At 40.4% G+C, this 12,850-nt stretch overlaps 1 protein-coding gene across 1 annotated transcript in view; it reads left to right on the top strand.

Annotated features, from left to right (window-relative positions):
- The window catches only part of TXLNB (taxilin beta), a 91,367-nt gene that overhangs the window by 24,669 nt on the left and 53,848 nt on the right, over positions 1-12,850 (top strand). The window contains exon 2 of the mRNA XM_088454148.1: positions 8,874-9,295. Coding sequence (XP_088310274.1) covers positions 8,881-9,295 — 415 coding nt within the window. The 5' untranslated portion in view covers positions 8,874-8,880. The remainder of the gene's footprint in view (positions 1-8,873; positions 9,296-12,850) is intronic.

Genomic DNA, 12,850 nt, shown 5'->3' with positions numbered 1-12,850 from the left:
GGTTTCCGAGATCAATGAAAGATAGGGTTGCCCGGGAGAGTCTGATTAGATATTGTAGACAATACCATAGGGGTAAATCATTTGATTCTGGGGTATATGGGGATCCACAGGATCTAGAACACATTAAAGTAGAACTAGATGGGTAAACAGAATGTCAGATAGGAGGAGATTATAGGCTTTCAGGAGATAATGAGAGAATGTATAATAGTTTTGTCTGCATTATGGGTATGCTAAGGGCATATTTTAGTGATGTTTCAAAAGTTGAGATAACTTTACAAGAGAATGGATGTGAGGAGTAAAGAACATGGAGAAGACAAGACAGCAGGCTTGGGTTTTGTGGTGTTGTAAATGGCAAGGGAGATTTGAGGAGAGCTGGTTACTCTGGAAGAAGACAAATAGTTAAGCTTTGTTTTGGACATGACGAGCCCTGGGCTTGCTTTGGAACATCAATGTGGAAATACCAGAGACAGTTTGACACACAGTAGAGAAGTAGAAAGGTCTGACAAAGAGAGCCTATGTTATATGCATTAGCATTAATTTATATACACTGTCACTCCAGACTTTTCACCTCCTGAGAAATATACCGACTTGCGCTACCATTGATCTATTTCTCTATTCTTACCTAGTGACCATCTTTTTATTTGGATAGCAGCAGCAACTTTTTCCATTATTTTCACCACCAATCAACTGTCTACTGTTTACTTTAGGTCACACTACAGCGCGGTCATTTGCTATATTTATTTGTCTGACAAAGAGAGATGTCTCTCTTGAGGACATCTGGACAATGGAAACTGACATTTTCTGCAGTTTTAAAAAGTTGTACTAAATCAGGTTTTGCTGATATACTGTAATGTGATGCATATCTGTTACCAGTAGGTTTGTTCTGTGTCACTGACCGTGGATTTGGTGTGGATTTTCAAAGATATAGAACAGTGTATGGCAACTAAATTGTACATAATTGTCTGTGTATGCTGTATTAACAATACTGTATATAAGAAGGCAAAAAGTGGGCCACATCCAGTAAATATTGTCTGTATAGATGCATTAACAAATATGAGTAGGAGCTTAAATGTCGCTGAGAGTAGAAAAATATAGCAAAATATGGTACTTGAGATTTTGACTTTAGGGCCACATAGAAAGCAAAGCCATTTAATTTTGGTAAAAAAAGGACCTAATTAAGCAAGCATATTGTATGCATGACTAACTTATCCACTCGTTTTTACTGATAAGTAGACCAAATAGCCATGTTTCAGCTAAAAACCGCAAGATTAGGGACACCAAGTGCATTGTTAAAGTGTTAGCTTAATAGTATCTAAATTAATTCTAATAAATCAATAACGTAAAGAAATAAAATGAAATTTTAGTACATAGACAAGTACAAGACAAGTTTCCTCCTAAGGTCTGCAGTGTAATGTCAGCATTAGATATTAGATCACTTTATCGGACACATCTGGAATCACTACTCTAAAACAGGTTTCTGGGTGCTTGCCAGGAAATGTTGTCTTCTACCTAATATTGTACTCCCCGGTAGTGTTCTGTGGCACAATATCACATAATATATCATTACTACAGAGCAGTAAAATGGATGTTTATGTATAGAAGGTAATATATGGGTAATATATGCTCTTCCTGCTCTTCCTCTACTCAATAACAAATAAAATAAAGTGCAAATGGGTAATAACATTTTCAATTTATGAATAACTTGACTGCTACCTTCTAGTGAAAACACAAGTATACAGTAAGTTTGTTTGTAGTCCAGACATGGAACCACATCCAATACAACCCATAGCTCCCTGTCTTAAAACAATGGATTTATGAGCACCAGTACTTAAATTACTGTTAAATTAAAATCTAACACATATACCTATATGAACATTTTACAGCTATATATGTAACCAATTCCTTGCAATTATGGTTGTAGGGTATAGAGTTAATTCCAAGACATCTCAGATCAGTAGTCACCATGCAATGTTGAGAGAACAAGAGACATAAGGCCTGATTCAGAGATTGACACATATTACACAGCCGCTAAGTTTTTGTACACAGCGACTGTGATAATATGCTGATGTAGCTGGAGGCGTCTTATGTAAATCGACGCCTCCTGCCGGCTTCTCTGATATGATGCTGTTTCCAAGGACGCAACATCGGATCATCTACGTGACCATCAGACATCTGAGTAACCCTCAGTTTACTCATGGAGTAAATTGACAAAAAAAAGCTAAAATCACATAAATTGGTCTTTTTTTTTCTTCCTAGAGTGTTATTAACCTCAATAACATTAATGTCCAGTCATTTACAATCAATTTAGACCCCCTCACATTTTAAATTATAATTTTCCCCATTACTGGCCAAAGGTTGCAGTGAGCTGACTGGTTACCAAGCAACAGAGCAGCGGCACAGACACCACAGTTTAAAGCACATCTATGACACATTGCCACACAGCAGTGGCAGAAATGAAAGGTAGTGCAAGATGGAATGGTCCTTGGGCTCTCCCACCCACCCAGTGGGGAACGGCCAGCAGAGTCACAGTACTTGTTTACACATGGGCTACGGCTCAAGGAATCACAGTGCACAATCTTATTCACATTAAATTAGTGTCTCTTATTTATGTTACGACACAGTAGTGCCCCTTTTACACAATGCCCACAGTAGTGTCCTTTTTACACAATGCCCACAGTAGTGTCCTTTTTACACAATGTCCACATTAGTGACCCTTACACACAAAGCCCACAGTAGTAATGCCCCTTATACAATGCTCACAGTAGTAGTGCCCCTTATACAATGCCACAGCTATAGTGTCCCTTACACAATGCCCCCAGCAGTGGTGTCCCTTACACAATGCCCTCAGTAGTAGTGCCCCCTATGCAGTGCCCTCAGTAGTATGCCCCCATTAGTAGTGCCCCTAGTTAGTATGCCCTATTAGTAGTGTCCCTAGTAGTATGCCCCCAGTAGTAGTGTCTCTAGTAGTATGCCCCCAGTAGTAGTGTCCCTAGTAGTATGCCCCCAGTAGTTGTGCCCCTAGTAGTATGCCCCCAGTAGTAGTGTCCAAAGTAGTATGCCCCCAGTACAAGTTTCCCTAGTAGTATGTCCCCAGTAGTAGTGTCCCTAGTAGTATGCCCCCAGTAGTTGTGCCCCTAGTAGTATCCTCAGTAGTATGCCTCTACTAGTAGTGTCCCCAGTAGTATGCCCATTTACAAGTGCCCCATGTAGTATGCCCCCATTAGAAGTGCCCCAGTAGTTGTGCCCCTTGTAGTATGCCCCCATTACAAGTGCCCCTTGTAGTATGCCCCCATTAGAAGTGCCCCTAGTATTTGTGCCCAAATTAGTTGTTACCCTTGTAGTATGCCCCGAGTAGTTGTGCCACCATTAGTATTGCCCCCAGTAGCGCCACCTTACACAGGAAGAAAAAAAAACTTACCTGAATCCCCGCTCCTGCTGTGACCGCAGCTCCTATCTGCACTATGGGAGAGACGTCGTGACGTGTCTCCCATCACCCGCAGAGGGGGAGCCAGAAGGCGGAGTTCAAGAGTGAGCTCCAGCCGGCTCCCTCCGGGGACGCAGCAGCCAATGAGAGTCTGCCTGACTCTCACTGGCTGCTATTACAAACACACAGCTGCCGCTGGCGGCTGTATGTTTGTTTCTGTGTAGGGCAGACTGCTATCACTGTGTTCTGCCCCACACTAGTGGGGCCCCGACATCGGATTCTCTCGCGAAAAATCCGACATCAGGAGGGCGCCGTTCGGCCTCGAAGGGGGATCCGAGTCAGACGGGGAACACCCGAACAGCGTTCAGGTGGACTCGGATCCCCTATGTTCGGAGCGGTTCGGGATACACAGAATCCGATCCGATCATCTCTAATGATATGTGTCAGTGGTATGCGTTGGAGGTTAGTCCACATGGTAGATAACTTAACCAGGATTGTCGGTTTATTAACCAACAGATAACGGGATGCAGGCTAACACATGGTTAATGCAAGCCTGCACATATAGTAGTATGAGACAGATCCATCCAGGAACTTCAGGACCAATTCAGATGATATGCGTAGTTTGAGTAGCACATGCCTGTGTATACACACAATAGTGGCAATGACCCTGTAATGGTAATCGATGGTGACACAGTGAAGTTGTAGTGCCTCCACTGTGTAGCACAGTCTCTGGTATGCGGCACAGTCACTCAGGATAACAACCTCCCGCTATGGAGGGCAGACAGAGAAGATACACAGACACAGCACCGTAGCGCATTTAGGTTCCTGGGATGAAGGTCACGGCAGTCACGCTACTCCGGCAGTACCTGGCATGTCACAAAGGAAGACCACGCGGAGCACTTCCATTCCAGAGTACGTTGGCTGTAATTGCAAATGCATTGAGCCAGTGGCATCACTAAGTGGGAAGTGGGGGGTGCGGTCCGCACTGTTCATTAATATAATAATTTGGATCGAAAAGCCGTTCTCTGTGAAACTTTTTCGCAGATGACGTCATTTTCACCGATTTCACTTATGCCCATATTCAATTTTAGCGTCTTTTCGCTTGTGCGAAACGCAATGCAATGTAATAGGCAAAAAAGTTTTGCCTATGAATACCCGGCGGAAAAAAGTTCAGAATTGCGGTTTTGGGGTGCAGAGGTGCAGAAACCACTCTGTACCCTTTGTGCACCCCTTTGACGCAAACTGCATAAAAAATGCTTAAAAAAACACAAAGGACACCCCAAAAAAGCACTTTGAAAATGTGGGCAAAAAAATTCAAAGTGGGGGTACAAATTCAAAACTAGCGTAATAGTCTTTGGGGAGGTCTGCAAGTATGGGAGAGGTGTTTTATTGATTGCAGGTGTTTGCTGAAGGTGCGTTTTTGGCACTTTTTAATGCTTGACTTTACTGATTTTTAAATATGCTTGCACCCATTTTCATGTACCCCAAATTTGATGAAATGCTTATCTTGGCCAAACAAAGTTGCTAAATGCTATTCTTCACCACTCTCCCAAAGACGCTGAATAGCTCCTATTGAGACCATTTAAAGACCCCAAATACCTTTAGCAGGGCTAATCGGGGGTACCCATAGTGAACCCCCATGTCAGAGTATCTTTTGGGGGTGTCAGACAGATTTCCCCAAAAATGACTGGACTTTTCCCCGATTTTTTTTTCGCCAAGTCCCATTTTCAGGTCGAAAACTTATCGCGCTCGTATCCCTGTATTCAATTCCAAATCGGCGAAAACGGGACCCGCCGAAAACAAAATCGGGGGAAAGTGTTGACATTTTTGGGGAAATCTGCCTGACACCCCCCAAAAGATGCTCTGACACGGGGGTTCACTATGGGTACCCCCGATTAGCCCTGCTAAAGGTATTTGGGGTCTTTAAATGGTCTCAATTGCAGCTATTTAGCATCTTTGGGAGAGTGGTGAAGAATAGCATTTTGCAACTTTTTTTAGCCAAAAATTTGGAGTACATGAAAATGGGTGCAAGCATTAAAAAGCGCCAAAAAACACACCTTCAGCAAGCACCTGCAATTAATAAAACACCTCCACCATACTTGCAGACCCCCCCAAAGGCTATTTCGCTAGTTTTTGAATTTGTACCCCCACTTTGAATTTTTTTGCCCACATTTTCAAAGTGTTTTTTTGGGGTATCCTTTGTGTTTTTAAGTGTTTTTTACGCAGTTTGCGTCAAGGAGGGTGTACAAATGATACAGAGTGGTTTCCGCACCTCTGCACCCCAAAACCGCAATTCTGCACTTTTTTACGCCTATTAGTTTTTTGCCTATTACATTGCATTGAGTTTACGCACCAGCGAAAAGACGCTAAAATTGAATATGGGGATTAGTGAAATCGGTGAAAATAACATCATCGGCAAAAAAGTTTAGCTGAGAACGGCTTTTCGCTCAAAATTGAATACAGCCCGGTCACAGTATGCAAGTTTCTGAAGTCGATTAAACAAACAGAGGAGAACCTTACACAGAAAGTTTGACATTTTAGGAAGTCAAAGAATAACTTTACCTCAAAATTGCCTCTTCTGTTTTTTAATGCAATCAATACGGTACAGTACACCAGCACATTACAAGACTCTTCTAGTGAAATCCAAAACACATAACCAATGTTCCCTGTTTGCAACAGCTGTTAAACGTATGAGAACATTGTGCTGTAAAGCAGTGTATAGGTCAAAAGGTCCAATTTTTAAAGCATGGAGATATTTGACTCAGGGACTGATATAAAAGATTAAAAAGATTGGTAGTAACGTATTAAATAAAATTAAACTATCTCTTCTCCCTCATTGGCTATATGCCTCGCATGAAAGAAAATCCACAGCTTTTTTTTTGTAGAAGACAGACATCTTACTGCCTGAAAGAAAGTGTAGAAATGGGCCATTCGGTGACATTGTATTTTGGTGCTAAGCTTTTCTGTAAATGGGATGTGAAGATTGGTCAGGCTAAAGTGAGCTTGCGGATAGCTAATTGGTTTGAAGGAAGCTGCATTACTTTCATGACTACTTTGAGGTCCATATACTGATGGTGCAGGGATCTGACAACTCAATTTAGCAGACAGGACGTTCATTGACTGTAACAGTTACATCAGGGAAGTTAATGCCATGGTTATGGTGACCCTGCAGCAACAGAGAATAATTGGAGATCAACTCATTATCGAAGTTAGCAAAAGCCTGTTTAAGAAGGCAGAGAGGCTTCTACCACAACAATTGGTATTTTGGGGTATAGTTTGGGAATTGGTGGAAGTACCAGATAGAAGTGCCAAAACTCTAGTGAGTGTTACTGTATAAAACAAAGTATAGCTGAAGGATCTATCATATACTTGGATTCCTAGCATGCCTATGAAACACATGAATTGAATGAAGTAGGTTTTGAGCTCCTTAAACTAAAGCAGAAGTACAATTTTGTCAACTCTGCAACTGGTGTCCAGTCCACATACAAAATGTGGTAAGAATGTGATGTTCTGCAAAGTGGCATGAAAAATAAAATTGCGGACCAGCATGGCACCACCTGAAGCTCTACTTCACCAAGTTCCTATGGTGCAAGAAAATTGGTGACTGCGTTCTGTTTGTAGCTATGCTATATGCAATACATCTATTCTGGGAACCGGAAATTCAATATTAAGCTGGGGTCAGCTAACTAGTTTGTTAGCCATGAAGAAGAAGAGACAGTTGATAGTTGGCAGGTGGTTTAATAAGCTAGCCCCTTTCATACGTAAGCACTAAAAGATTCTAGGTAAATCGCTGTTTAACATGTTGTTGCCATATAACTAATTTAACCAATAGTAATAATAATACTAATATAAGGCCACACAGTCATTGCTGCAGTTTGTTTGAAGAGAGTAAAGGTCCGAAGAAGAGTTTGAAGAGGGTAAAGGTCCGAGGAAGAGTGTGAGTGTTGCAAATTTAAATTCAGCTTGACCACAGTATACAATCATTTGCATCTATAGTTGTACTGGTTGAGCCTCCCACATCCAAATATTCCGAAAGATGGAATATGCCGAAATACGGAATCATTTTCGCATGACTGAGATAATGAAACCTTTGATTTTTGATGGTTCAATATACACAAACTTTTTTTAAGGCACACAATTATTAAAAATATTGTTTTTGTCCAGGAATGTGCACACTTTGCTTCACTCCTATATGCTTTTTATTTTTTTAAATAGAATCAAGGATAATGCACTTCTCTGTCAACAATATATAACATTAAATTCAAATCATAATAAAAACATCTACAGTTTACTTCTAATTATTACAAAAGCATTGGGAATTAGCTACAATTAAGGAGTAAATGATTTGTGCAACAGCTGTAACCAAAACAGGTTCTTTCTGTTTTCTAAGGTTTTTTTCATGTTCAAAGATACCTTGATATTGTTGTGTGATATTGTAAACTTCTTGCATCTAAAGATAAAAAACAAAAACAAAGTAAATTTACACTGATGTACAACAGGTGTATCTGTACTGCAATATTTATTTGCTGTGTTGTTGATTAGCAAAAAAAAATAATATATATATATATATATATATATACAGTATAAGCATTTATCTTCATTGTACATTCACTGTCTAACTTTTGAAGTTCACACGACTATCTAACAGCCAGCAAAGATGCCCATAGAATCATGTACCATTCAGCAGAGGGGCCCACTTCATTATATACTAATCAACAGCGGTGTACTATGATTATATAAGAGACCAGAGAGTGGCAGTGCAAGAATATACATCTGAGAATAGTGTATATATACCAGTGCATTAGTGTCTCCAACTCCAAACCAACAATACAAATGCAAAAACAAATATATTGTGTGGAAAGTATAGTGTGTATGCTTTATTGTGTGTGCACGCCATGCATTCATCTCAACGTCCCATCTGCTGTGCTGTATAGCAGATGGGACAATGCAAAGAATGAGACCATGCCGCTAAATGCAGCATGTAACGATATATTGGGCGGTCATACACCGGATCGTGTAGTGTGTACGGTGCGCGTGATGTATCATTACATCGCCCCGCATTGTCGCTGGGTACACACATCATATAGAGTGTACCCAGCCTTACTCACATGATTGGGTAGCACTGGGACTCAGAGAATGGGAGAATATTTACAGCACTAATTCAGAGGGTAAAGATAAGGAAAAATGATGCTGATGTCACTTTAACATTATCATCGCGTCTGCAATGCCAGGAAAGGCGATGCAATCAGAAAAGCTACTGGCATGGCTGCTGTCAGGAGGTAAAGCTGCTTGGGTTTGGTTCCGTGTTAATAAAGGATTTGTATGAATCCACGAAAAAAACGTTGGCTTTGGCCAGAAAATAAAACCGAATCCATAATTAGGAACATACCTAAATAAGATTACATTTTGTTATCATTTCTGCAATGTCTAACTTATTGTATCTTTTTAGGTGAAATATGGAAAACAACAATGAGAACACTCATGACAAATCAGATGAGCAACTTAATAATAACCCAGTTTCAACCAATCAGAATGGGTTACTGACACCAAATGAAGAGCCATCAAAAGTCATTGGTTTGCAGCCCAGCAAGAAGGATTCAAGTGCATCAGCTGATCATGACATTGCAGATGAATTAAGCAGGCAGTTGGAAGATATCATTCAGACATATGCCTCTGCTGACACTGTCACTAGTGAGATCCAGAGTGCCGATTTGTCAACCAAGGAAGAACAGCCGAATGATGATGTAGAAACTGAGGATGCCATTTTGGAGGAGTCTAAAGAGCCACTTTCTCCGCCAAATGTCTCATTGGCCAAAGACTCTGTGCCAAACAAAGAGCAAAAGTTAGAGAAGAAGATGCTAAAAGGCCTAGGTATGGTATTTACTTTACAAAAGAACATTGCTTCTGTCGGTATGTATGTAGTTGGCATCCCGGCAGTCGCGATGCTGGTGCCCAGAATACTGGCGCTGGAATCCCAGATCCAGGATTCCGACCACCGGCATCCCGACGGTAAGTATTAGGGTTAGGGGTAGGGTTAGGTTTAGGGTTAGGCACTAGGGAGAGGGTTAGGCTGCGGGAGGGTAGGGTTAGTGGGCTGCGGGAGGGTAGGGTTAGGCTGTTGTATGGGAGGGTTAGGGGTTAGTGTTAGTATTCTGACGTGGTTGTGTCAGGATTCTGACTGCCGGGATGCTGCTGTCGGTATTGTAACCGTTGGCATGCCGACTGCTGGGATCCCGTACTGCACAAACAAGCAGTTTGGCTATATTTAAACTGAGCTGATAAATAAATTATTGCTATTTCGTATTGTACAGTGTGAAAAACAATTTAACATTAAAAACGTACAGTTTCTCATCTCATATGTAATTAATGCGCATACTGAAGTACAGCAGATTTTATTTGATCTGTGTCATAATATAATAGAACACAAAATATAATCTGCACATTCTGGAGACATATTTTACCAATTCATGAAAAAGATTATTCAAGTCGCAGTTAGGAAGGTTTCAGTAAGTCTTTGTCTAATGAGAGATTAGCTCTTATATTACGTATCTAACATTAGTTTTCGGCTAAATTGTCATGGGAGCTAATGTACACAATCATAAGCAATAACCTCAGATCTTAAAATGACCACTTCATAAGGTTTTACTATGTGCTACAAATGGATAGGATTACAGTTGCACTCCAGTAAAATATAACCAATTTTGTTCTCAGTTGAAAACTAGATTATTAAAACATTTCTCATAAAACACACATTTACATTCCCTGCAAGTCATAGAAAGAAAACGGTTATAGGTCATTGTAGTCACTTTATTTCAGTTGTTTCACCTTCAGTGGTATTTTAACTAAATTAGAGAAATGAATCAACTTTCATTTTAAAAACAGAAATTTGAGTGAAATTTGGAGTTAATATCTTTTGCCATGTTCTTTTCTAGAAATCTTTTTTATGTGTGATAATCATAGCCCATTATGAACACTCAAACATTTCTAGCACACGTTCAGCAGATGTGAATCTTTCTATGCCTGCTCATTAGATTTGCAAATGTATCCATGAATTACCCAAATTCATGGTTTCCATGGGTATGGTAATAAGGCTTCTTCTTCTTTTCTTCTGAGGCTAAATAGTTAGAGCACTGTATTCTTCTATATGTCAGGGTAAGTGGAATAATTGATTTAATTCATGCAAAACTAGAGCATATCATGAGTGTACATGTTTTCCAAAGTAAGCATGTCTAACTGCTATACATGTTACAGATGACTACTGACACATTATACAGAAATAAGAAAAAAATTCACAGAAATGAAGAATTTATTTTAGTTTAATAAACATATACATGTAGCCACTACTGTGATGTAATATCAGCTTCACTGCTCATGTATGAATCTGCTATTTCAAAGACAAAGACTTTACAATATCTGATGTAGGTACTCAATCTCAGCTTTCATATATTCACACAGATGTACTAAGCTTTGGAAGAGATAACATCCAATCAGCTCCTAATTGTTATTCTCAAATACAACCTTTAAAGTGACAGTTAGGAGCAGATTGCTTGGTACTTGTATCTCCACTGTATCTCTCTCCAAGGTTTAGTACATCTCCCCCATTGTGTAACTGCATTATAATTGAATTTTATTCCTCACAAATGATATAATATGATTGTTTAGACATAAATTAATCCACATGAATTACTGTGATGTACTGCTGGTGAAGTCTGAGAACAGGGGGTATAGAATCCCTACTCTGTTGGGTATTATATAAATAGTATATTGGATGGGTATCTGCACTGGCTTAATCAGATTTTGAAGTGAGGGGAGCAGTTTAATTGTACGCAGTCAAGACACCTTCTACCACTGGACCTGTCTTTTCCCTTTAACCACTTAACTGGCTAATATTGTTTCAAAAAATGCTCAAGAATTGTCAGGTTTCTTTTATGACTGAATTAGGTAAGGAACATCTATTTATAACTTATCCTACAGGATTTTATTAAAATTATAAAAAAAAATGTAAACAGATAACATTAATAACAAATTTATATATTTGTCAACAATATATCGGATCATCGAAGATCACAGCATTGTGACATTGCGATTTTGCATGTCCCTGCTCCTCTGAGCAGCCACCATGTATACACTGGGTGGCTGAGTGCTGCTTCAATTACATTTCCCTGATGACAGCTCCTCTCTGCAGCGCAGGGCTGCCTGATCAGCAGTGATTGGCTGCATGGCAGCCACTGGGGGGAGGATGCAAGGATATAGATGGGCCGGGAGGGAGTCAGGAGGTCCCTCTGAGATTGGTGGCTGCTGGAAGCTTATCTTCTGGCAGATGCCCAGTGGGTGTTTCTGACTGTTTACATTGTTTGTGACCATGACAGGGAATCGCAAATGATGTGCCCACACCAGGCAAGTGGATGTAGAACTCATACCACACAGCAGGATCTCACACATGCAGAGTCACACCACACAGCAGGCTCTCACACATGCAGAGTCACACTCACAGTAGGTTCTCACAAAACCAGAGTCACACTCACAGCACACACACACACACGTACACACATTGGGGCACACACTAATGTCCACCCTTCCTTTTACCTCATAGGGTAGGTAGTGGTCACTCTGTTGCAGCTTCTACCTCCTCCTATCTTCCAGATGAACGCAGGATTCAGGAGCCAGCAGCCCAGAACCTCTTAGATCACCCTTTTCTGTCTGCACAGCAGCACAGCCTCAGCTCTGTGTCCAGACAAGGGATGTGGACCTTGTGTGTTACCCCACAGGGTTTGTTAAACAGAATTTCGGATACATTTTCTAGAGCTACCATAGTTGGAAGACTGTGAGTTACTGAGTAGAGACGTCCTGGTATCTGTCATTTTTAGTAAATACTCTGTTGGCTTACTTCATCATACCCCACTTTATCAGTAGCAACACCTAACTTTGACTTGCTGAAAGGATTTTGTCCAGGAAAAGGTGACATAAAGTTGTTCATGACTAAATACCAAAGACTGTAAATATATGACAACAGAGTCTAAAGTTTCAACCTCCATCATGTGGTGAGTCCTTTAAGAGTCTCTCCTTTAGTGTTTGTCTTTTTCTCTAATAGGTACAGTGCTTTCTCCTTTAGTATCTGTCCCTCTTTTTCTTCTCTGCATGTTAGTCTCCTACTGTGTTTGATTACACTCTGCTGGTTGTGCTAAAGTTATAGTTTTTGTTTTGTTTTTTTGAATCTATGTACAATTGACTGCAGCCACACACATTGCACACAACCAGCCAACCGATCTAATGATTTGGTAAGACTATGCACAAACGATATTACTTACCAATCGGCTGCATGAAATGTCTGGCCAGAAGAAGCAGTTGTGATGTAATTTTCACTGGTTACACTGGTCAGCATATGGGTTGGTCGTTTGGTTGTATGTACACACAAGCAGGTATACC

This window comes from Taudactylus pleione, unplaced genomic scaffold (genome assembly GCF_031769625.1).
Source record: "Taudactylus pleione unplaced genomic scaffold, aTauple2 ptg000006l, whole genome shotgun sequence".
NCBI lineage: Eukaryota > Metazoa > Chordata > Amphibia > Anura > Myobatrachidae > Taudactylus > Taudactylus pleione.
This window is presented reverse-complemented; position numbering and strand designations above follow the sequence as displayed.